Source organism: Lactuca saligna, chromosome 2 (assembly GCF_052625555.1).
Source record: "Lactuca saligna cultivar CGN05327 chromosome 2, ASM5262555v1, whole genome shotgun sequence".
Lineage (NCBI taxonomy): Eukaryota > Viridiplantae > Streptophyta > Magnoliopsida > Asterales > Asteraceae > Lactuca > Lactuca saligna.
In genome coordinates, this window is record NC_136418.1 from 126570285 (window position 1) to 126597078 (window position 26794).

At 33.3% G+C, this 26794-nt stretch overlaps 1 protein-coding gene and 1 non-coding gene across 2 annotated transcripts; both read left to right on the forward strand.

Moving 5' to 3' along the window:
* The first annotated feature begins 2921 nt into the window (after positions 1 to 2921).
* On the forward strand, positions 2922 to 8786 carry LOC145031532 (uncharacterized). Its single transcript, XM_078980108.1, has 7 exons — positions 2922 to 3187; positions 3789 to 3871; positions 4108 to 4116; positions 4300 to 4388; positions 4933 to 5057; positions 5961 to 6037; positions 8091 to 8786. Exons 1-7 carry the CDS (start codon positions 2997 to 2999, stop codon positions 8669 to 8671), a joined length of 1155 nt encoding a protein of 384 aa, XP_078836234.1. The 5' UTR covers positions 2922 to 2996; the 3' UTR covers positions 8672 to 8786.
* Positions 8787 to 22328: 13542 nt separating this feature from the next.
* On the forward strand, positions 22329 to 22435 carry LOC145033199 (small nucleolar RNA R71). Its single transcript, XR_013677435.1, has one exon. It is a non-coding gene; the product is annotated as a small nucleolar RNA R71 (small nucleolar RNA).
* The last annotated feature ends 4359 nt before the right edge of the window (positions 22436 to 26794 follow it).

Consider the following 26794-nt stretch of genomic DNA (forward strand, 5'->3'; position numbering starts at 1 on the left):
ATATAGATTCAACAACTATATGCCGCAATGGTCCTACCCCCCCCCCCCCCACACACACACACACACACACTATCTCGCCTGGCTGATCATTATTTGATAAAACTCTCAGTATTCATTGGTATTAATGAAAGATCTAGCTTTCATTACCAGACCATTATAGAGATTTATAAGTTATAGTATTATAAGTTAATACTTGTTAGACGTGTTCCCCGTCAGTTGAATCGCTAGTGGAATCATCCAGATAACTGCCAATCATTTAATTAATTGTTCGGGTGAGTTATCTCATTATACCATATATGACAATATAAACCCATGTATGTTAGGATACAAAACTAGTAGAGTAGAGTTGATAGTATAATGTGCTTAAGTGGAAATGTTCATGTACTAGTAGAATCTAAAGTGAAATCCCTACGTACGTAATTGTGATATTATATTTAGTTAGGGGGTGATGGCAGAACGACAAAGAGGTCACGAGCCTAAAGGCCTGCATGTTGACGAAATTGCATGTTGGCAGTAAGTACACATAGACCCGTGCTGACAAAATAACATGTAGGTCGTAAGTACATGTAGACCCATGTTGAAGATGAAATGGTCGGGCCGTAAGTCTAAAATACACATATTATTGACAGACAGTGAGCCATTGTTTTGTATGCATGTATATGTATTGTAGTATATGGTATTTTGGAGAACTCACTAAGTTTCATGTTTACTCAGTTGATTATAAATGTTTTTCAAGTATTTCATCGATTCGTGATAAGGATAATGTTCGACTGCATACACGCACGTTCACAACATCTTTCCGTTTAATGTAATTACACTCTGATATAATTGAATAAATGAAAATGAAAATTTTGAGTTGAAATCGAGACATTAAAATTTTTTTTTTCTATTCATACAACTTTTATAGTGACTTTTTTTATCGAGAGTATTTTAAATTATTATAAAAAAGTATAAAAATATATAAAAAAAAATGTAGGGAAAAACATTTAGAAAATGTTTTATGAAAGTTGTGAAAAAGGTTATCTGAAAGTGTACAAAATTTTAAAAAAAAATTTATAAAAACAATTAAAAACTTTTAGAAATATTTTCTTTTAAAAAGTTATAAGAAACTGTAATTTTTTTTATAAAATTGTAAGCCAGTATCTAAAACAAATTGTAAATCAAGTTTAACTATTTTGTAAATAAGTATAAAAAGTTATATATTTTTTAAGTTAAAAAAAAGTTATAAATTTTTTTCCAATTATTAATTTTCACAGTTTGAAATTTAGATTGTTAATGGTGACGTTTTTATAATTTGAATGGTTAGATAATTCAAAAGTTTTTTATAAAATTAGACAAGCCCTGAATTAACATAACATAAAGAAAAAAACCAAAAAAAAAAGTTTAAATAATTATTATGATTTAAAATTAATTGCCTAAATAATAACATTTCTAAAATTTGGTGGTGACTTAAGTAAAAAAAATTATACAATAATTACTAATAATTATTACTTCCTCAAGCTGATTCCAACTTGGTTAAAGAAAAATAATTTTGAAATGTTAAAAGGACATTTTGAGTAAAGAATGAAAGTTTAGTAGTCAAAAATCAAAATGATAAAAAAAATAATAATAAAGACAGAAAAGTGAGATTCCAATGTATGAGAGAGAAGAAAGGTGATTGGTGGCATGGCTGACACTTGAGCCAAGTGTTGTGAGTTTGATTAACTCAATTGGGTTAAAATCTAACCGCAATTCACCCTTAGTTTCTAACTCGTGTTAAAATAATAATAATAATAATAATAATAATAATAAAATAACCATATAATTTTTTATATATAAAAATATATTAGGAAATAACCAGATTAGGAACAAACAACACAAATGGTTATCAATTTTAAGTTAGATATGGATTATTAGAACTTATATGTATTAATAAAAATCAGGTTCGATTTTTTTTTAAATAGCTCAAAATTTTGAACTAGCATTTTTTAGAGAAGTGGGATGTAAAACATTTCATATCTAATTCAAACATCTATATTGAAATTTCAACTATTATTTTATAAAAATATAATTTACAAATTCGTTTTCGTAGAAAATTTACTAAATAACTTTTAAAAATGCTAATTTTCGAACTTGATCATTTGTGTTACTTTTTTAAAAAACTGATAACTTCTTAATATTTATTAAAAGAAATATGATATTTTAGGTGAATTTTTTTTATATATTTATGGATTATATGTTCTTTTATCTTTTTTATAACAACTTTGTATTCTAATTTTTAATAAGATATCATATTATAAAAAAAATTATAATCTATATTATTATATTTTTATTCTTTGAATTAAATTGCTTTATATTTCTAATATCATCAAATTTATAATTCTCAAATTGTTGTAATAATTTTTTTTAGTAAAAAAGCAATAAAAATACATTACTACATCTTATATGTAGCCTTAAAATTACGTGTCTTTATTTTAAACAAATATAATATTTTACTTGAATTAATAAATTCAATTGCATTTCGTAACAAAATATATGTTTTTTGTAATTTAATGTAACCGTCTACATGTTGTCCAAGTTAAAACTGTATATAAATAATAAAAAATGACAAGTTTTTTATTTATATTACATGATAGAAGAATATACTTTACATGACTTTATAAAATAGTAAAAATATTTATACTTACGAAAAAGATACATATACTATAATACTAACAAAAAAACTTTGAGTTATAACCAATAATCAAGCATTCCATTAAATTTAAATACCAAATTATAAAGTAATTACAATTGGAAAAATAGAATTGTCCAAAATTTAGCCCCAATCAAATTTTCTTCCCTAAAATCTTTGTGGTTTTTCTTCTTGTTTTTGGTAAGCAACTTTGTAGGCTGATTCTAGCCAAACCCACCTAGCTAAGCCATATATCTACCTCCCTCTCACAACCCAATTTGCTGACTCTCGAACACCCTTTCTTTCTCTCTCTCTAAAAAACCTCCCATAAATCTAGAGAGAGAAAATGAAGAGAAGAAGGCTGTCACCAACTTCATCGTCTTCGTGTTCATCTTCATCTTCATGCATTAATGAACGCCAAGTTCCAAAGCCCAAACGATCCTCTAGAACCCACAACAAGAACAGCACTCTCAATTCAAATCAAAATGCCGCTGCTGAAAACACCCGCAGAAGCTCCATTTACAGAGGTGTCACCAGGTTGTGTAACAGTTTTTCCTCAATTTTTTTCTTGAAATTAGTTGGTTTTTGGAATCTCAACGGATACCCATTTGTTGAAATTTGCTAGTTTTTTGAAATTTGGTTGCTGATTTTTGAAATTGGGTTTTGGTTGTAGAACAGGGGAGGAGGGATTCTGGGTTACATGCATGGGAACATTCATGAAAATTGTGGGTCAATTGGAGAAAAGAAATTAAAGTTTTTCAAAAATGGAATCAATTCGATTCGATAACTTGAATTTTTCAAACTTTAAGCTGTCATCAGATCATTTTCTGAAAAAATCCCAATTTAAATTCCGCACATGCATGTCAGTAATTAATCGATTATCTAATTTTCGAGGCAATGGGTGAAAAAAAAAACTCGAATTTTCTCGAAACAGAACGAATTCGATTCGATATCTTGTGAATTTCAATCTTCAAAAGCTTAATTTTCGAGAAATTTCTAAATCAAACTCAAACTGACAAAGATCAGAGAGTACAATCTGTACAGATTCTGGGTTACATGCATAAATTCGTCTTGATTTACATGAAATTTCGAGCTGCATGCATGGAAATACGAAAGAATTAATGGAAAATTGTAACAGGCATAGATGGACAGGAAGATTTGAAGCACATCTATGGGACAAAGGAACATGGAACAGCATCCAGAACAAGAAAGGGAAACAAAGTGAACACCATCTCTCTCTGTTTTTTCTTCATTTCTTTAAAATTAATATTTAATTCTTTAATTAAATTAATAATAAAATCAAGCTAGAGAGATCTGCAATCTTAATTTTCTGATAATTTTTATTTTTAATTTGTCAATTAAATTTATTAATTTTGAGTTCTGACTCTATCCTTTTGGTTGTATGGTTTGGTGTGATCCCCTGTTCCTGATTGCCACCATGGTTTCTGCATTTATAGTTTATTTAGGTAAGTCTTATTTCTCTCTCTGCCTCCTTTTCATTACTTTTTTTTAACATACTTTAATAATTTAAGTGCCCTACATTGTAATCTAATTGAGTATTTAAACCTTATAAATGAGTTTTTAAACTTTATAATTCCGTTTTTGGGACTATTTTGTTAAATTCAACATTAAATGGTGTATTTTTATAGGGGCATATGATAGCGAAGAGGCAGCTGCTCGAACCTACGATCTTGCGGCCCTTAAATACTGGGGTCAAGATACAACACTTAATTTCCAGGTAACTATTAAAAAAAAAAAAAAAAGATTTAATGTTTGACTTTATTTTGGGTTCAAAAGTTGACTTTATAAAATGGTTGGAGCAAACTTATTACACTTGTTTGGTAGTCAAGCTCTTCTCACCATCATGTAAATCTTCCTTCTATGAGAATAAAAGTAATTGATAAGTTTGTTTGTTCAAGTAGGCCCCATTTGTTACATGTCATGGATCGATATCAATAGTCTTTTCCCGCCCAAAAAGGTAAATCAAGGTGGGAGAAATACTCGTTTTTAACTGACATCAATGTCCACGTGTAACAAAGGTGAACTATAGTCTTTTTCTCGCCCAAAAAGATAGAACAAGGTGGGAGAAAGACTCTCGTGTATGTGGAAGACTAAAATTCCTCTTCCTTATCATCAAAAATAGTTGTAGAAAGTTTGTCATGTCCAGTTATATCATGTGTAACAAAGACACAATCATATGATGATTGACAAGGATATGTAACTAAGTTATACCATTTTAACTTTTTGGCTTTATATATGTATCATTTTTACATTGATCACAGATAGATACATACAAAAAGGAGATTGAAGAAATGGAGAAATTGTCCAAGGAAGAATATTTAGCTTCGCTAAGGCGAAGAAGCAGTGGATTTTCAAGAGGTGTTTCAAAATATCGAGGAGTGGCAAGGTACACACTAAAACCTTTCTCTAGTACCACAATATCCTTAGAGGTGACATTTCCTTTGACAAATGAAAATAAATTATAAAGTTAAAGTAGTCATATTATTGTAAAAAAATAAAACACTTTTTAACTAATAGATTCGTGTACCAAAAGGTGGCCTAGCCCTCTTTCCCTTTTTTCAAACAATAGTAGTCGTTTTATAACATATTGTTGGTTAAACATTAACATTATAGTTGAAGTAAATGACTCATGTAACCATTATACTTCATGTTTTATATCTAAATGACCATCATACTTTTGAAATTAAAAAACTTTTACTTACAAAACATGAATATTCATTTCCAACATCATTGTCTTTCAATTCTACTGAGTTTTGTTTATGATTTTCACATACCACTTCGATTTATTTGGTTAAAACAATAAAGATATGCTTTTTGAATATAAAACGTTGTTTTATTATACCAACAAGCCTACCCAAACGTGAGTATACTATAAACGAAATTTATTGTCGTTTACTTATTGATATAATTATCTCAAACAGTTGAAAATTGAGGCCACTAGCTTAAAGTTTATACAAAGCCAAATGGTTGGGGGAAGTAAAGAAAGCATGTTGAATGAGTTGTGGGAATGTTCATGTTTTTTGTATGTTACATGTGAATATGTAGGTGCAAGCATGTGTTTTCTAATATATGATGTTGATTTTGGCGTATGCATCTTCGCTATAATGATTGCTTTATTTTTCAAATTATATTTGTCCATTATATCATAATGATTCATCGTTACGTACTTTGACTAGTTACGTAATTTTTGACTTATGATGTATCACAAAATAAAGATGCATTTTTTTCGATAACAACTTTATTTGTTACATAAAAATACAATTGCTAATACGATACATGGTTTTTGTAGGCACCATCATAATGGAAGATGGGAGGCACGGATTGGACGAGTTCTTGGAAACAAATATCTATACTTGGGAACTTACAGTACGTATTATCTTTTACTCTTAATCATCAGTCATCATCTCATTTGTGTGTTTTCTTACTAACATGAAGACATAAAAATCCAAAAATGAGAGCTTAAGTTCAAATATGAGCATCATGGTTTCCTTTTAGAAATAATGATTTATGTTGCTATGTTGACCATATAACCTCTATGGGACCATGTCATTCACCCTGTAGCCACTTTATGTATTAAGATCCTTTTATAGATGCCATTTATATCAACATATATGCATTTCTATTAAGAACACAATTGTTTACTTTGAGTGCATGATTTTCTATATCATTGTGCTCACACCCAGGTCAAACTTTTGGGCACAATTTTACAATTTCAAGGAGTGTATTTATAAAAATCAATGTTTATGAATCTATGCTATAAATTTTAAATTAAATAATAGAGGCTTATTTAACAATGGTCAAATTCTATTCGGATAATAGGTTTCTTATTTGATTAAACACTTATAACATAAGTTTTTATAAATTGATTTTAGAAGTACTTCCGAATTTAGAAATTAATTGAAAGTATATTTGCACATGTAATATGCCTTCATTATTATCTCAAACCAAATTACAGAAATAGTTAATTTCAGATAAGTGAACAATGGTATTTAGTTTGACAAAAAAGAGTAATATCATTCAAACCATTTTTGTTAATTTACATCAGAAAATTTAATTATTTTCCCCCGAATTTCATCCATATGTCAATTAGTTCGGAAAATTTTGCATATAGATTTTAAGCCAAAAATGTTAAAAGAGGTCAAGGCAGCTAAAGATTCATAACTGAAGGCGCAAAGTGTAAATTTAAATTCTAGAAGGGTCATTAGGTTAAAGCAAATGTTCTCTGTATTTTGCTGTGCGAGTAATCGTGACATGTCACATGCTGACTTGTTCACTTTGCCTTTTTTTTCCCTTTCTATTTAACAGTATTATTTGATTTTTGACTCATTACACACACAATTACTTGAATATATCGCAATATACCCCTCAAATACAATGATAACATCAAGAATATGTATATATATTGATCTTATAATGTATAACCCTTTCTTTACGAAATATATAAGCAACGTTAAATATAATCTCTTATTAAACTTTCAACAGCTTAAAAACAGAAGGAAAAAAAAAAAAAAAAGTATTTACCAAATGTAGATCTTGATCTTGACTTTGCCTTTGGGAGGATTCTTTGTAGCCGTACAAAACTGGCCCTTCATATTTTCCAATCAAATAGATCCCGTCTCAAAAGAAGTGCATTATTTCTTTAATTGTTATTGTTATTATTATTATTATTATTATTATTATTATTATTATTATTATTATTATTGGGAAAATTTGTCCATTAATAATATAATACATCTTTTAAATTTGTAAAACAATAAAAATTTTACATGCATATTGTCATATATATCAGCAAAATAATATATATATATATATATATATATATATATATATATATATATATATATAGTGACAGTAAAAATATAAAATATAAAAATAGAGAATAAAAGTAACTTTTAAAGCCTTTTCTATCAAGTATATACTGCAACAGGGCACATGACCCTCCCGCTTCCCAATGAAATTAAAAAGCTTGTAATATACTATGGTTGTTATTCTAAATTAACAACTCCTTATTCACTTAATTATTCGTTAACAAAAATTATATTTTATTTGAAAGAATTTGATAATTATATCTAGTAGCATTATACCATTAATAGTTAAACATTTTATAATTTCATTTGCAACATATTACACTGCATTTACATGTTTACTATATTTTAACTGATATAAACATGGTATACTATAACATTATTTGTTGCACAGAACCCTTATTGCAAAAGAGTAAATAAATTTTATAACTACAAATAAAGATATGTAGTAAATTATTCCTTATACTTGTGACATTCTTTCTATAATCAAATATACTTCCTTTTGGTCCTCTATGATTCTCTATGTTGCATGTGAGTCTCATTTGTATCAAGCAAGTAGAGCATATAAAAACAAAAATGTTAGATGACTAATTGGCTTATGCACAATTTTAAAGGTACTCAAGAGGAAGCGGCTGCAGCATACGACTTAGCAGCCATTGAGTATCGAGGCGCTAAAGCAGTGACCAATTTCGATATAAGTATATATGCGGATCGCTTAAAAAATGGTGCATCACAAACCCAAGCTACTCCTGAATCCACAGAAGTCATAACCTCATTGAAAAACGAGCATAACGAAGAGGCTCATCATGACCTAAACTATCAGCAACAACAACAACAACAACAACAACAGGAGCATAAAGCAACAATAGTGGAAAAAGAAGAGTCTTTACATGAGATGCATGACCTTGACTTCCCACCTTCGGTTGAGGAAGATCATCCATGGAGCTTGTGCATGGACTCGAGTTACAATCTCCTTCCGGTGCCACACATTCCTTTTGACAAATCAGGCGAACTGCTTGACTTGTTTCACGGTACTAGTTTTGAGGATGATATTGATATAATTTTTGATGGGTCATTCTCGATTGGAAACGAGTTGGAGAAAGTGCATGTATGTATCACTTCGCCTTCATCTTCATCATCATTATCATCGTCGTCTACAACAACCTCCCTTTCTTATCCAAGTTCCCATTGCTGAAGAGAAGGTTGAGTCCTTTGATTTGGTATTGTTTTGTGTTTTTTTGTTTTTGTTTTTGAATTTTATGCTGTTGTTTCTAGTGGATTATAGAGATCATTAAATAGTTTGAGCTTTCTTTTGTTCTCTTTATTTGTTGTTAGTTCGTTATAGACTTAGATCAACAAAACAAATGGCTGTTTCGTGGGTTGGGCTGGAATGGGCCTATTTTGTTAAATGGGTCACGCTTGAGGTCTAGGGTTTGCATAATTGCATTCGCAAAATAAATTGTAGTTGTATAAAATAACACATGTAAAAAAAACTTTACTAAAATGGTAAGCACAATTACTTAAATCAGAAAGTCAATCTAAATAGTAATCAAACTTTTATACACATGCAACACTATATAGGGACCGAAATATCATATAACATAAGGTGCTTGTGATTAGTTGGCGATGAAGTGCATTCCAAATTGAAGAGCAATATCGTTACGAATATACTTTAATATCATTAGATGATCCTTTAATTATTATTATTTGTGTCATGACAACAAACTCCGTGAAGCTCATAACATGGCATGTATCATTATGAAGTTGCTCGAGTATAATAAACTTGGTTTTTTTTAGTTGTTACGAATGCAGATAAGCAAAATAAATATGGGCATAACAAATTTGGATATTTTAGGGTCAGTTCTAAGCTTCTTGCTCATTTTTCATATTAAGAATGATGGTGTATCTTGTATTGGAAGTAAGCTAATTATTCTTTTCTTTTCAGACTTCATTATACTTTATATGTCTGTGGGGATTTCATTTAATGACATTACAAAAACATGTGTCATGTGATATGCGGCATCTCATAAAATTATATAAAAATAAACAAGCAAACGGGAAGCTAGCATATAAAAAAAAGTTACAAAGAAATCACAATACAAAGATGCTAATACACAAAACACCCCTGGACATAGATCTAAGAATGTAAACCGGTCCGAATAGGACCGAAACCAAAAGAACCGAAACATGGTTAAGAAGTGAACGGTGAACCAAGAACCGGACTAAATACTACTAACCAGTTTCGATTCGGTTCGGTTTCATTTGGAAGTGTGTTATCTAAGAAGGTGTTTGATACCAGAACCGGTTTGAACCGGATCGAAACCGAAAATGATTAATTGGGTGAACCAGAAACCGGACCGAATACCACTAATCGGTTTCAACTAGTCCAAGTTCGGTTTTTCAGTTTAAAAGTTCATCCCTATAAAGCACCACTGTACCTAAGGCCATCGGGTATGGCTAATGTTTTTATGCGTAAAGGGTGAGGTGGAAGGGTTGTTCATGCGTGAACACCGCCCCCTAGCCCGTAAATGCAATGTGGATTGGTACTTGCTACGCGTCCTTACGACCGATAGGATTCAATTTCGCAAATGATCAAAAATTAACCCGTTAACAATTTTATAGAAAAATCACTTTTTACCTTTAAATTAAACCATATAAATACCAACATTTTTATATCATTTCACACCTCAAAACTTTTCAAATATCTTTCTATTCTCTCGTTTTTTTTTCTCAAAGTATGGATCAAAATCAAAATACCTCAACCACTCCAAACACCCCAACAACTCCAAACATTCCAAATGATCAATATCGAGGTTTTAACTACATGCAAATGTTAACATCTTCAATCCAACAACAACCTCTATTTATCAACATTTTATATCAACCAAACTACTTCCAACAACAAAGACCACAACAATTCAATTAACCCCAATTCCAAACTTTTCAACAATTTCAACATCAACAATTCCAAACACAACCATCTCAACAATTTCAAACACAATCATCTCAATCCCAACCTATAAACTTGGACAATGACGACGACGAATGGGTCTAAGAAACACAAACATATAGAAGAAGGCAACCAAAAGGAAAAGCTACAAAAAAAAAAAAGATGAACGACTTAGAACGAATATGAGGATGAAGCTTTATCTTAAGATCGAATTTTTTTATCGTGTGACTCGAGGACAGCCAAAGCGCAAACGGGAAACAGTTTTTGGCATTGTGTTTTAGATCACTTTCACTCGCTTTTAGGAAGGCAAAAGGGTCGAACGTACGACGCAGTCAATGGAAAATGGTGTGAATTACAAGCGAATTGTGATGGGTTTTGAGCATAACAAACAATCCATATGTGTGCATGCAACCCTAATATTCTTGGATCTATGTTTTCTCTAATTAAACATACAAGTATTGAACATCAAAAGGAACATATAAACTTTGACTTATATGTTTGCACTATTTACTCATCAAATCATGCACAATAATACGTTTTATAACATCAAGTTACTGATGCGTTTACGCATTATCAACGCACGATCAAATCGTAAACAACAACTCGTATATCTCCGTTTAATGATTATACGATGTTATCATCTCATAATTACTCGTGGTAAAGTCCATGAAGTAACTCTCTGAGTGTAGGTTAATCCAATACTTAAATTCTCCATTTCAAAAGTACTCATGAATATTACATCAAACCATTGCTATGTCTAAACTCTTAGAAAATCTACAACCAAATTCATGACAGTCTTGATTCACTATTTACTTTCAAAAGTATGATCGACTGTGGATGATCAAATAATCCAATTATTTGGGAAGTAAATCATGCAAAAATGAAACACAATAATAAACAATCGACAAATGATAGTAAGCAATACTCATAAATAATTATTTGTTATTTAATCATCAAAAGTCAATTAAATTTAATATGTTACAAGTTTCCAAATATCTATCTAACTACTAAAACTAATATCATATTTCAGACCAATGCTCCTTGCATGCTGAAAGTGTTTAACCCTACTCAGACCCTTTGTGATGGAATCTGCAGGATTCTCTTCTAATGATATCCTCTTCACGACGATGTGTCCTTCTTCTACCTTGTGTCTGATAAAATGGTATTTTCTGTCGATATATCTCGATATACCATGATCTCTTGGTTCCTTTGTCAAGGCAATCGCTACTTCATTATCACAAAAAATCTTCATTGGCTATTTTATGTCTGTCACAACTCCAAGGTCCCTAATGAAGTTATTTAACCATATAGCCTCCTTCGATGATTCGCTTGCAGTTATGTATTCTAATTCACAGGTAGAATCAGCCACGGTCTCATGTTTAGAACTTTTCCAGGTTACTGCTCCTCCATTAAGGGTAAACATCCATCCAAACTGAGAACGAAAGTTTTCTCTATCTGTCTGAAAATTAGTGTCACTATACCCAGTTACTCTCGAGTCATCACTGCCACCAAGCACAAGGACCCAGTCCTTATTTCTTCGTAGATACTTAAGAATATTTTTGACCGCTATCCAATGAGTTGTACCTGGATTTTCCTGATATCGACTAACCATGCTCAGAGCAAAAGCTACGTCAGGGCGAGTACATGTCATAGCATATAGGATCGATCCAACAACGGAAGCAAATGGAACTCGACTCATATCTGCTATCTCTGCATTAATACTCGAACTATGAGTCTTACTCAGTTTGGTATTACTTTGGATAGGTAACTCTCATTTCTTGGAATTTTCCATGCTAAAACGTTTTAACACTTTATCCAAATATGTACTTTGACTAAGTCCAATTAGTCTTTTACTTCTATTTCTCAAAATCCTTATCCCTAGGATATAGGCAGTCTCTCCCATATCCTTCATAGCGAAACACTTTCCAAGCCAAGATTTAACTTGTTGCAAAGTTGAAATGTCGTTTCCTATAAGGAGTATGTCATTAACATACAAATTTGGGTTCCAACTTCTGGAAACTGCTTTATTCCACCATCGCCAAGCTTCTAACACAACCGATACGTGGCTTCTTCCCCTTTTTTTCTTCTGCATCTCCTTGCTTACTCACCCTCAATTGTATCTATTCCCACTGTCATTGTATTCATAGAGCTTCTACCACTTCTTTTTTACTTATGCATCCCTTCAACACGATTCTTACCCTTCTTCTTCCAATTTTGTAAATCATCCATCGATAACTGCCTCCCACCATTCCACCGGCTGGCTACATAACCAGTTGTTTTTCCAGGTAATCCTTCTTCCATTTTGTTTTTCATGCAGGTCATCAACATGTGTTTCCCACTGATTGAACAACCACGAGCACCACTACTTTTGCTTGCTTCTTCAGGTTCGTTGTCGTCAAAATCGATCTGCCATATTCGTTGTTCTTCGTCTAACCGGCAGACCATATCCACTTGCAGGAACCCTAACCTTTTTTGCGTGTACTACTGATTTCATGTTTTTTTAATTGATTGATCAGTTGATTATTTTTTATGATGTTTTTTGTTTGCGTCGGTAGAAGAAGGAGGAAGAGAAACATCGAGGTCTACTACAAATTTGATTTCCTTCTTCATTCGTTGGGCTCTAAAAGACCACTTTTTCTTCTGCTTCCCAAAGTCGATTTGTGCCCTTTTTTCCATTCCTCACAGTCGATTTGTGATTTTCAGGTAATAGGTTATGATTTGGGATTGAAGAGAAACATCAAGGTCTGCTGCAAATTTGATTTCCTTATTCACTTCGTTGGGCTCTAAAAGACCACCCTTTCTTCTGCTCCCCAAAGTCGATTTGTGCCCTTTTTTCCACTCCTCACAGTCGCTTTGTGATTTGTAGGTAATAGGTTATGATTTGGCATTCGAACTAACCTACAATTCGGTTTCATGACTGAAAATTGAATAAGATGAACTCACATACCAACCTTGCTTGCGTGTACTACTGATTTCATGTTTTTTTAATTAATTCATCGGTTGATTTTTTTTTTTTGATGTTAATAGTTTGCGTCAATAAAAGAAGGGGGAAGAGAAAGCAAAAGAGAAACAAGTAAAAGATATGTTTAAGATTGTTGTTCCTCAGCCCATTTTCTTGCGATAATTATTGATTTTGGACTCACTATGAAAATGTAGTAAAAAGATGATAGTATTTGGCAATTTTTCTACAAAGTCTCTTAATTTTCCTGGAATGCAGTGTTTTTCTTGCATTCTCATATCTATTGTTTATGTGGAACAAAAAAACCAAGAACTATCGTTTGAAAATCATCTAATGGCTCTTTGTGAGATAATTTGATACTATATTTTGTAACTTAGGATTTATAACATAAGCTAAATGTGATAAGTTTTTGATCTGTTATCCAACTCAGGCTGTCAGTTATTACCCCCCTCACCAATTTGATTTATTTTCGACAAATTATCAGAAAATTTCAAGCGAATCAAACATTGTCTATGTTGGAATTCGACAAATTTGTGATAAAGATCCTATCTTGGTCTAATTTAGGTTCCTAATAACCTGTTAATCAGAAACACCCATGAAAGTTTTGGGTTGATTTCACTAAGGGAAGCGGCAACATGGTCTCTAACTGTAACTGGTCATATATTGGTTTATGCGATTTACTCAAACAAAGAAATCAAAGAATGAAACATTGGTTTTTGTTTTTGATCCCAGGTTCAACTTTGGCAAACGTTACTTTTTGGAGCGACCTTTTGACTGGTACTATTTTTTTGAACCGGCAAATCTAATATACTCCTAAACTAATACCACCTAATTCCACCTATGTCCACGACGGGACTTGAACCGTCGACCTCAAAGAGGGAGGACACCACCTGATACCGTTGGGTTATAAGCCCTTTGGCAACTGATACTATTAAGGTTAGTAGTATAATATTATATATCAAAATTGATTAATTGTTTGTATATTAGATTTGTGATTTTGTTTGTGGTTATTTGTATAAATAAGATTTAAGGGCTTTAAAGTTTCATTTTTACACGTAAATATCAGAAGATGGTATATAAGCACATACATGACTGTTTCTTTTTTTACTTAATCTAGACAAGATGACTTAATGGGTTAAACACTAATCTTTACCTATTTGTCTTTTTTTCCCTCCCAACTCTTCTCATGTTAAAACTGATGGATATTATGAAGTTTTGGATTTTGGAATGTAAGGGTAAAATGGCCAAGTGTTTTATTCCTTTCATCATCTAAGAAATGAGAAACCTTATCTTGCACAAGGTCCTATTTCAAACAAGGTCTAAACTTTAATATGTTTCTTGAAAAATGACATACATTATTATTCCAATATTTTCTCATTAATTTATATATATTTTTTTTGATGAACTACTTTTCTGTTTCACATAATTTACTCGAGTTATAGCATGAGCTTAGCAGATATGTGAAACTGAAAGCACATAATCTCTCTTCCATGACATAATTCTCACGTGAAATAGAGCCTTTAAAGCAACTAAACACCTAATTTCTAAGTCATAGGTAAATCAAAACAAAAACTTGTGCAACTGCCATGATTTTAAGGGGTTTTTTTTTTTGCATATTGTGTGATTAGTTTGTTGCTTTCATCAGAATGAAAGAGGCAAATGATTTGAAGATGTTCTTAATAAGTGAATTCAAATCGGCAACAAAGTAGACCTATATGTAAACTCTTGACATTGACTTTTTACTTGATAAAGAAAAGATAATTTTTTTAACACTCCATCATACATTTTGGTATTTTGTTTAATATTATTTTGAGTAAATTTCAGAAAATAGCAACCTAATTTATTATTTTTTTAACAATATAAGAAATTTATATGTTTCATTACCATTATAGTATGAGAGGTATGTAAGTGCACCGAACAAGCTTTGTAATGTGGCATGCACTGCGACTTTTGTATTTGATGAAATTTTGTATTTGATGAAATGCTTTTTAGAGAAACAAATTTATAGCTGCTTTATGTCTATTGTTTAAGACCAAAACATTAGAATTGTTTAAGAACGTAAATTATTTTAAGGATAATTGTTGTCCTGTCAATGGATATGGATGATTATTATAACGATGGAATATTAACAAAATATTTGGATAACAAATGATTATTCATAGAGGAACCTCTGGTGAAATGAAGCGTGAATGCGTAACCAACCTCACAACGCGAGATTCATTCCTAGTTTAGGTCTAAATTTACTAATAATTAATTCATTCATGTAAAACTATGCATGGTCACACACAATCAAACATATAATTAGTTATGATTATGAATAAGCTATATAAGATTTATTAGGCAAACATAATTATGGTCATAACATATGTATTCTAACACAACTAAATTTAATTACTTCGATTACTTTCCTAAGATTTGATTGATCCGAGCTCTAGCAATTTAATGCTCACTAAATCACTAGGTTTCAAATTCATGTAATTTAATTATCATTAAGCTACACAGAACATGAATTCAAGTATCTAAAGAATCAAATATTAGCATGTTAGGTATTAATAATCAAACACAAGCTCAATACCAACTAATCAAATCCATAATAAATTAGCTAAACCATAAGTCAAAGTTTCATCTATCTGAATAGGAGTTACTAAATTTAGCTACTCATACTCAAAATCAAACTAAAACAAATCAAAGTAACAGACATGATCAAGGTACCAAACGATTGAAATAATTATGAACTCTCTTCTCCTTGGATGCTAATAGCTAATTCCAAAACTTTTCTTCTTCTCAAAATCATCTCCAGGAACCCTCCAAGCAGCCAAAAGTCTCCCAAAGTCGTAATGGACAAGGATATATATATATATATATATATATATATATATATATATATATATATATACTTTCTGATTTTTCCAAGTTCATGTCGTGAATGGATATATCGCACGACGAATAGTGGATCTCCGTGTTGGCTAAGGACTCTTCTTTGCGATGTCAATCTTCTAGAATACTCCTACTCACATCGTGAACCTTCAACTCTCACGTCGTGAATATAGCAGATTCGTGGGTTTCTTCTTTTTTTTCTTCTACAAGTCTCCAAAGTTCCATGTTTTATCAATTTTAGTCCCTTTCTTCGAAAATGCTTCTGTTTGGATGCAAAATATAATTTAAGCTTATAAGTACCATAATTCTATGCAAATAACCAAATTATTAATAAAAATGTAAATAAATATTGCTTAAAAATATGTATAAATATGGCAATATCAAAATACCACACACTTGTGCTTTGCTTGCCCTCAAGCAAATCTAATTATTTCATTCAAACCTTTAACACCAACATCACATAGAACGATCCAACTCAAACTCAACCATTATATCAAGACCTCAACGCGTGCATTTGTGTCTAAAATTTTCCTAAGGACCCCCCTCAATTCTAAATACTCACAATCCTCATAAACACGCACCCACTTATTTTGAACAATGCTCATTTTATGCATCCCTCCAAATCTATCCGCATAAAACTTCCTAACCTCAATGTATTTTTGTAAAGCTACCCAAGCATACATAAACTAAAGAATTGCAACTTTAAGATACCACAATATGGCGCTCTTGAATTCTTCACTCTCTTTGATATTTGATATTTGATCTCTTCGAATTCACCACCTTTTTGTGTGATTTTTGGTATATTCAATTTTTATTTATTCAGAATTTTTGATCTTTGATCTTCAAACTTTGATTGCTCCAAAAATTCTTCAACTTTTTGGTAATTTCTCTTTTTTTTTTTTACATGTACTCACTTTTTTTCACTCAAAAACTACATGCTTAAACAAGGGCGCTTAACTTCAACCCTTATTGGTTAAAGATATTAGTTTTCCTGGATACATTTCAAGTACAGGCTGCTAAACATATTGCACTCCTCAAACTAAGCGAGGTTGTGTTTTTGTCCCATGATTTCACTAGAATAAAGGAGGCCACAAATGCATTATAACGTGTATTGGCTCAACTAAACATTTGAGCTCTCATCGGATCACCCCATATAACACTAGTAACTTAAGTTCAAACTATTGTTATTACTATATAAATTATTATATTATTATTTCAAACCTGTGAAAATTTATTTTAAATTTTCAAAATTATTAAATTTCCTAGAATTTCTAGCAATTTACTTTTTACTTTTTCGACCCCTACCCCACACTTATTACATACAATGCCCTCATTGTATGCATAAAATAAATCAAAAGCAATAAAAGGGAGAAAAAGGAACAGACTTCCTTGGGATAGTAGTGGCGAGATCGAACTCCAATCGTGCGGATAAAATGTGCATTCGAATATGGACTTCTTCTAAATAGGAACATGGATCTTGATCATTGCGAGATATATAAAGCGCCAATAAAATACGGAATCAAAACTTCAATCTTCAACAAAGATGGTGTAAATCTCTAAGCAATAAGAATAATGTGGGAAAGCATACGCCACATTATATGGTGGAGGAAACGAGCCAAAACAGTCTTCAAAAGAACTCCAAATAGAGTAGTACTGATGATCCATGAAGTGAATGGAAATGAAAAGGATTTGGTATTATGAAAATAGAATACTCACGACGTGAGTAATAAAGATCACATCGTGAAAGCACGAAAACGTAGATTCTAAACCCTTACTAACCGAACTCACGATGTGAGGAATAAAGCCTCACGATGTGAATACTGGGCGACCAAAAATTGAAATAGTCCGGCTCCCATTCTAAAATTATGCACTCCAACCAATGTCTTAATGAATTAAGACTCTTCTAAATGCAGTATTTGATGACTCTCTAACTGTATCCTCTCTCTAGTCTCACCCCACACTTATTTTCAATTATGGGCTTCGATTCTTGACACTAGACTCTAAACGATGCTTGCCTAGATGTATACGCTCTTATCTCGAATTTCCTTCCCGAGACTCCCTTAGCAAATTTGAAATGTAACAACCAAAAGGAAAAATAAAGCAACATAATAACGTAACAATAGTTTAACAAGACAAACAAGTTCAAAAACTACACAAACCAAATTAAACTAAAAACTAAATAATCAAAATAAAAATGATCAATCATCTTCTTCATCGTAATGAGCTCCACTCATCCCCGCTCCATCGCCCCTTGGAATCCAAAGTTCTTCCCACGTCGGGATATACGGGCATTGAGGTGGCACAGTGGGTGGTTGTCCCAGATTCATATGAGAGAACATGGTTTCAAGCAACTGAGTGTTGTAAGTCATCCCACCGTGAAGATTATCTATATAAGAACCAACCCGACTTTGAAATGGGTTGGTGGGTACTCCACACACATATTGTTGCTCCACTCTACGATCTCTCTCCATATCTCCTCGGGCTCTCACATTTCTTCTTCGGTGTCATGGTTGAGGTTTTTGCTCGGGTTGCTCATGTTGCTCATGTTGTTGATCATCATCCTCATCATTATCATTCATAATCCCCCAACGTGTTCCATAATTCCTTACTACCCGCATTGTCTCCAAATATCCCATAGTAAACTCGTTCCCCTCCATACAAGTCAAAGAGCGGATGATGTCGGGAACGATCAAACCATAAGACTAGGCCAAACGAGTGATAAAGTGGCCTCCACAAATAGGGCTCCCAGGGCGGGAACTTGCAGCATATTCTGCTAAATAAAGGGCCAAGAAATATGGAATGTTGCAGCACACTCTCGGCTGTAAAATCGACCATAAAAAGAACAACTTTATCTTTGTGACCTTATCCCCATGGCGTCTGTGGTTGATAGAAAATGTGATGAACCGGTGGATAAGGCAGTGAAAAAGGGATCTAATGCTGCTTTCTGGTGACACCCCGGAATTGAACACTCCAGAGGCAATGTTACTCCAGAACTCGATCCCCGATACCCCATTCTCGTATCCATGATCAGCCTCCCTAAAAAACATAACAAACTCATGAGTCATGTTCTCATGGGTCTCATATAACCCCATCCTACAAGAAAACTCGACCAGACTACATTCTCGGTATTCTCCCCCGAGACAGAAAACCAAGGCTTGCGGGAAAGTAGGATCTTGGACATTCTTATGGAATGCCACAGTCACAAAGAATTTCACACAAAGTTCCTTGTACACCCTCTCCTGGATAGCAAACAAATTATGCCACCCTTTGCATGTAAAGGAAAATCCGTTCCCCAAAAATAACTTTGTGAGATACCGGGACATCTGATCAACAAGCCCAACCTCCCTCAATATTGCCCAACTAATGGTTGGGGCAACATCAATCTCCCGATTATACAACCATCCTAGCCGGTTGTTGCATCGTGTCAAAACATCTCGGGACCCAGTTGTCGGAAAAACATAGAACGGGTGCAAACTAGCCACCCCGGTTGGAACCTCGCGTCTTGCACCCATTTCTGCAAAACAAAACAACAAACAACCACAAAACAAAAATCCAAGAAATTATACAAGATTCATGTCGTGAATGGTAAGGATTTACGTCGTGAATTCACGTAGGCTGAGAATTTAGGCCATTTAATTAAATAATCATTGGGCTGGGGCATGTATTGGGCTAACAAATAGAAGTCTGTAAGTCTTCCTGGACTCATGTCGTGAATCATACTAATTCACGACATGAATTTTGTCTGGAACTTAAAAACTTTAAATTTTAATTAACTAAGTCACTTATTTATTACCACTTAATGACCCCACATTCAGTGTTCTATTATGCACAAAATGATTTAGATGATATGATCGATTTTCCTTAAAACTAAAAATGCAAAAACTAAAAAGAAAAGAAAATCCAAACCAAACTCGGTTTGCCTCCCAAGAAGCGCTTCTTTTTTTATGGATTCGTGAGTTGGACTCCGTGCCTCCCTACGTTAAGCTGTTAGGGGAGTCCATCACCACCTGAATTATCTGTTCTTTCCAACGCCTCTTGTACACTTGAACTCATCTAATGTATGCCTTATTTGAATTCTCTTTTTTAGCTTTCACTTCATCTACATTGAGCTTGCGTTTGATCCCTTCAGTCTCTAATTTTTCATTACTCTTATTAAGCTCCATAGTAATCTTTTCTTCCTTCGCCACTGGACTTGTTTCCTTCGATGTAACCTCGTCTTCATCACTTGACAATTCATCTTTTTCCTCACTTACCAAAGGTGTTGGTGTTTTATAAGCAAACACTTCGAAAACAAGTGGAACGGATGCTCTTGGCTTGGTGCATTTGACTTGATGAATTGTCGTGATTTCCTCCTCCATAAGCTTCTATGATTCTTCAAGATCATTTTCTTCATCCATATTGAACACCTCTCCTTGAACATCTTCTCCTTGAAATCCATCTTGTACTCCAAAATCTTCCTCATCACCACCAACCCTCAATGTAAGCTTGGATTCACGAACATCAACTAAAGCTCTGACAGTATTTAGTAAGGGGTGACCAAGAATGATCGGGACATTAACATCCTCTTTCATATCCATAACCACAAAGTCAACTGGGAAAACAAACTTCCCAATTTTAACAAGGATGTCTTCTACAATCCCCCTAGGATGGGTCATTGAATGATTGGCCATGTGAATGGTCATCTTTGTAGCCTTCATTTTATGAATATTTAGCTTTTGATAGAATGAATATGGCATCAAATTTATGCTAGCCCCAGAACCAGCTAAAGCATAAGTCTTCAAATTGTTTCCAAACTCACATGGAAGAGTGAGGCGTGCAGGATCTCCCATCTTCTTAGGTATCTCTCCCAATACAACTTTTGAGTTTTGTTCACTAAGAATAACTTTGGAGTTCTTCTTTAACTGTTTCCGAGTGTCTATAAGGTCTTGAAGGAACTTAGCATACTCTGGAATTTTAGATAGTGACTCAATAAAATGAGTATTAATAGGAATACCCTTCACTTGCTTGATAAACTCCAGATGTTCCCATTCCAATGGTCTGAGATTAGCTCAAGACGGGAATGGTAAAGGCGGTTGATAGGCCGACACAGTTACATAATTTTTATATTCAGTCTGAGCCCACGACGTGAGCATATTGGGCTCACGTCGTGGGTCTGGCACTTCAGCAATATCTTCGATTTCAATCTTCAATTGCTTTGGCTTTGGTTCAGATGGCTTTGGCTCTTCCTCTAGTGCTTCTAAGAACTCAGAGATGGCCTCTTCTACAATATAAATCATCATTACATGGGAATGAGTATTCTTTTCAGGAAATTGGGGTGATAATCTCTCATTCACCAAAGTAGTAAGTTGACCAAGTTGAGCTTCAAGGTTGTAGATGGAGGCTTGCTGATTCCTTAATGATGTTTGTTGGTCAATCATCATTGCTTGCTGATTTTTCATCATAGTTTGATGCTCATTTATCATTATTCTTTGATGCTTCAATGTTGCATCTGTATCATCATGTCCTTTCTCTGAAGCTTCCATGAAACGAATTAACATGATCTTCGGATCAGTTTTCTTCTCAGTTGGTGGTTGCTCCTTTTAGTAGAAGCCCCTGCCAGTCTGTCTGTATTTTTCCTCCTTCTACTTATTGTACTCGTCGTATGGCAGCCACTCCTTATTTGGCTTTCTCCAATATTCATCATACTTGTCCCCACTCGAGTAGCATACTTGATCCTTCTTATTCCCATACTCATCCAAGTTGTAATCCTTAGTTAAGTGTGTACCATTACACCTTTCACATCCAACTCCTGTTGCATGAATTGATTGGTCCATTTGGGTCAATCTCTAGTCCATATTATTTAACATCGCCATCATAGCAGCCATATCTTCAGAATGTGCACCGTCACTGCCTTTTGTTCAATCTTGTCTTGGGTTGTGGTACTCACAAGAGTGTTTTGCGAATTCTTCAACTAACTCCTTAACCTCCCTTGGATTTTTCTTTGTTAGTGTCCCTTGAGAATCAAGGAGTTGCCTTGTCATAACATTGACCCCATCATAGAAAATAAACATCTCTTGTTGAACATTAAGATCATGTTGAGGACAATTCATTAACAATCCTTTGTAACGCTCCCATGTCTCGTATAGTGACTCCATCGGTTGTTGCGCAAAGTTGACTATTGCCTTCTTGAGTTTAGCTATCTTTGATGGTGGGCAAAATTGGTCCAAAAATTGTTCGCGCATCTGAGCCCAAGTAGTAATTGTACTAGGTGGAAGTGCTTTTAACCAATCTTTAGCAGTTACTTTAAAAGTAATGGGAAGCATCCTTAGCAAGATGGTATCTCTATTAACATTCGAGACATTGAAATAATCTTCGAGACATTGAAATAATCTGCAATGTCATTGACCTCATCTAGATGCTTAAAAGCATCCTCATGATTATCACACCCCAAAACCATAGAACGGCGGAAACGTTTTGGGGCGGAGGACATCATGTACAGTATCACAACAATGAATAGTAGTAAACAAGCAACAACATCATCCATTGCATTAATAATATAGTTTTAATACAGGTGTGTTCTGACATGTTTAATAGACACTAAAGTATAAATCAAAATGAAAGATGAGTCTTGAACGAGCTCCATCTTCTCTAAACCTTGCATCGGTACCTATCTACTGTTGACCTAAGGATACAAGTTATTTTGAAAGAGAGTATCAGCTTTAAAGCTAGTTAGATCATAAGTATTTTAGTGTCTGAATTTGTAAGAAAGTATTTGTAAGTATGTGAAGTGTAAGTATGTAAAAGTTTTGAACCTCCTAGAAAACCCTATGTTTCCTACTAAAAGTAGCCTTCTACCAAGGCATCTAGTATCTGTGTGTGTCTCTTGTAAGAGTGTGTATTTTCCCAAATCCGACTACTATTAACCAAAAACATAGTTTTTACATTACCGTGCATCGTGTAAATGTCACGAAGTGAATGTAATGGGAAAAATATTATAGTACTGTAGTATTGTAATACGTGACTACTGCTGTACTAACCACCTTAAACCAATTGTAATTTAAAGTACCATGTGATCGGCCTGTATCCTGCTACCGACTCTAGTAAAACGACGATGTAAGATGCCGTAAGAAATGACATTTGGCACCCGTAGACTTGCAAGTCCCACTATAGCGAGCAGCAAGGTGTAGGATAGTCAATCTAGTATAGATTTATACGCAAACTCATACGCTCCCCAATTAAGGAGATTTTGGATACAAAAACGGTCATGGCAGGTAGTGCCACGCCCCGTTTAGTGGCTCACATAAATTTAATAATGTATATGTAATGAATGTGCTAGTTGTATTGTATGTTCTCCCTCTGTCTAGCTTGTATGTATTGTAATGTTCTGCGTGTACTAGCTGTATTGTGTGTTCTCTCTATATAGCAAGTATTGAAATGTACTATGTGTACTAGCCGTATTGTGTGTTCTCTTTATCTATCAAGTATTGAAATGTACTGAATTGACTCATTGTATGATTCTTTGTTCTAGTAATAGTAGTAGTAACTTCCTAAACTACGCCTATCGTAGTTTACTAGTAATATGACTTGTACGTATGAACATGAACGTATACCCTTGCTACCCAAGGGTATTGAATTGACTAATAGAACTTTTATGTCTATATATGTATACATAATATATATCTAATATTTAGACGACCTTCGGACGGATAACCGATGCCCTAAAGCCACATCCCAACGAGGAAAAGGAGATAAAGCGAGCTAGCCTTCCTAAGTCCTTTAAACATTACTTATATAACTATACATACATAGGCATGTATTTGACAATATAAAAGTATAACAGAAGTTTTGTAAAACCATTGAAAAGTTTAGTAACTAAGAAAGGATGACTTGATGTCAGTTTGTAAAACGATTTGAAAGCATTTTGTTTTATAAGAACAATTTAAAGTATAAGGAAACCTTTGTTTGAAACACAATTGTAACAGAGTTTGAAAAGAAACATTCAATATGAAAGACAGTTTGATAAAGAGTTTTAAACAAGTAAAAACGTTTTGGAAAGCCATTTGAAGTGATTTGTCTGGTAAAATAGCTAAAAGAGTAGTAAATCCATTTGTATGCTACTTATTAATCACATGTGATTGATATAATAACTAGCATGATTCAACTTGTATCCCCCCATAAAAGCATTTAAAAACATTTAAAATATTGATTAAGGGGGTATGAATTCACATGTAGTGAGTGGTTTGGATGAACGGATTGTATAGAATGCTAAGTGTCAAGTGAAGACTTGAGCACACACGCAGATCCTATTTAACATATAATGATACATATATGAATATAATTAGTGCTTATAACAACTAATTATTTAATTGAAACCACCTTAGGGGCTAGTAAACACTTATTTTGAAGTGGTACAACCATATAAGATTGTATATAAGGGGTATATGGTTATACAAGGGAGTGTATGGTCAAAATACACACTATTTGTGTGTGTGCGGCCAGGGAGTGTGTGCAGCCGCACACTCCCTATGGAGTGTGCTAAAACGTATTTTAAGGCTTTAGGACTCATCTAGGAAGGTTTATTACTTCATGCTTTAGCCTTATATGAAGTTTATTACCACTTTTGGACCTAAAAAGGGTGTGTGTGGCCAGCATGATGTGTGCGGCCGCACACCCTTTATGAACATGTTAAAATCATGTTTTTCTAGCATATCATCAAGTATTCTTAGCATATAATCAAGTTATGATAATTGTATACACGTTATATAGGCTTGAAAGGGTGATTAAGGTCCAAAACTAGTGTGTGTTCTTGACTAAAAATGGATGTTTTCATGGATCACGACAAGGGGAAAGGCTAGTTAAGGTCACATATTAACTAAACAAAGGATGAATCACTCACTTGATTGAAGTTTGGCGTGAAACTTTGGATGATACTTGAGAGAAAACGTGTTCTAGCTTTGAAGAAGTGAAAAAGTGTTTAAAAATGACAAGTGTAGTATATATATGGGAGAGTGTGCTGCCGCACACACCTTGTTTGGTGTGTTTAGCCCGATTTTGTGATGATACACACATACTAACCCATTATACGACTCATATCTTGATTATACTAAGTCTCAAGCACTCCTATAGACCCAAAACTTCATTATAAAACAGCAAAACGAGGCTAAATTTGAGAAAAATGAATAATGTATAAGTTAGAAATTTCGGGTTGTCACAATGATCCTTTCCATAAAATGAAACATCCTCAAGTGAAGTAAGGATGTGTCCCTTTAGCTCGAATGTGGCAGTGGCAAGAATCGCGGGTTGTACTAACCCATGGCCAACATCGTCTCAAATTCGCTTCTTGTAAGCTCCCATTGACATTTCTTCAATGTTTTCCATCTCGTTTCTTGGCTCGTTCTCGGGTTCACTCGTATATAGTCCAAATTCGGTCTTGGAGTTGTACTTGGATTCGGTTGGGATAGGTATTTGCTCTAAGCTTTCAACCTTGCTCTTGTCCTTTGAAGATGAACTCGACTCTTCCGCTTTCTTCCCCAACTTCTTTGAGAACACTGAATTGAATTCTTGTAAGGGTGTCTTCTTTGGTGTTTGATCTTCTTTCACGTTCTTATCCTTCTTTTTGCGAAGGGTCGACTCTGGATCTTCAAGTGGTGGCACCAAAGGTGTGTTAGAGCCTCTGGTCATGAACTCTTTCAAAATAAACAAAATAAAAACGTAAATCTGAACAAAAACTAAATAAAAACTTCCTACTGACTGGCCACCACGACGTGGTAAAGACTACCACCTTGTGTTGTCGCAAAAAACTAACAGAAAAGAAAAAAATAAAAAATAAAATAAAAACGAGAAAAACACTAAATTCACGTCGTGAATCTAGTACTGAAAATAAAATCTAAGCTGGAAAAGTAACTTTTTGCAGGTTTTACCCCACAAAAAGGATCGATCAATCTAAAACAAATAAATAAACAATCAAATAAGTCATTCACCGGCAACGACGCCAAAAACTTGATGCGTACAAATAGCTACACCTAATTTTATATTTATAACCTAACTAACTTAACTAACTAAATAGCACCTAGGCAGCGTACATAGTCAAATTATAGAATAGTTGGGTAAGTGGGGTGTCGATCACATGGAACGGTTTTGACTAATTAATCTATCTACTACTAAATTAACCTAATTATTAACAACGAAATGGAATTTATCTAATTTTTCAAGTTTAGATGAACTTAACTCTCTTAACACGAAATTCGATCAATTACTAAAAATACTCCCGTTTAGTTCGAATAGAATTCTTCTTTCTGGTTAGCTAACAATTATAGATTATAAAAATTGGTTATCTAATTTATATTATATTAGTAATTTAGGTCTAAATTTACCAATAATTAACTTATTCATGTAAAACTATGCATGGTCACACAAAATCAAACACATAATTAGTTATGATTATGAATAAACTATATAATATTTATTAGGCAAACATAATTATGGTCATAACATATGCTCTCTAACATAATTAAATTTAATTACTTCAATTACTTTCCTAAGATTTGGTTGAT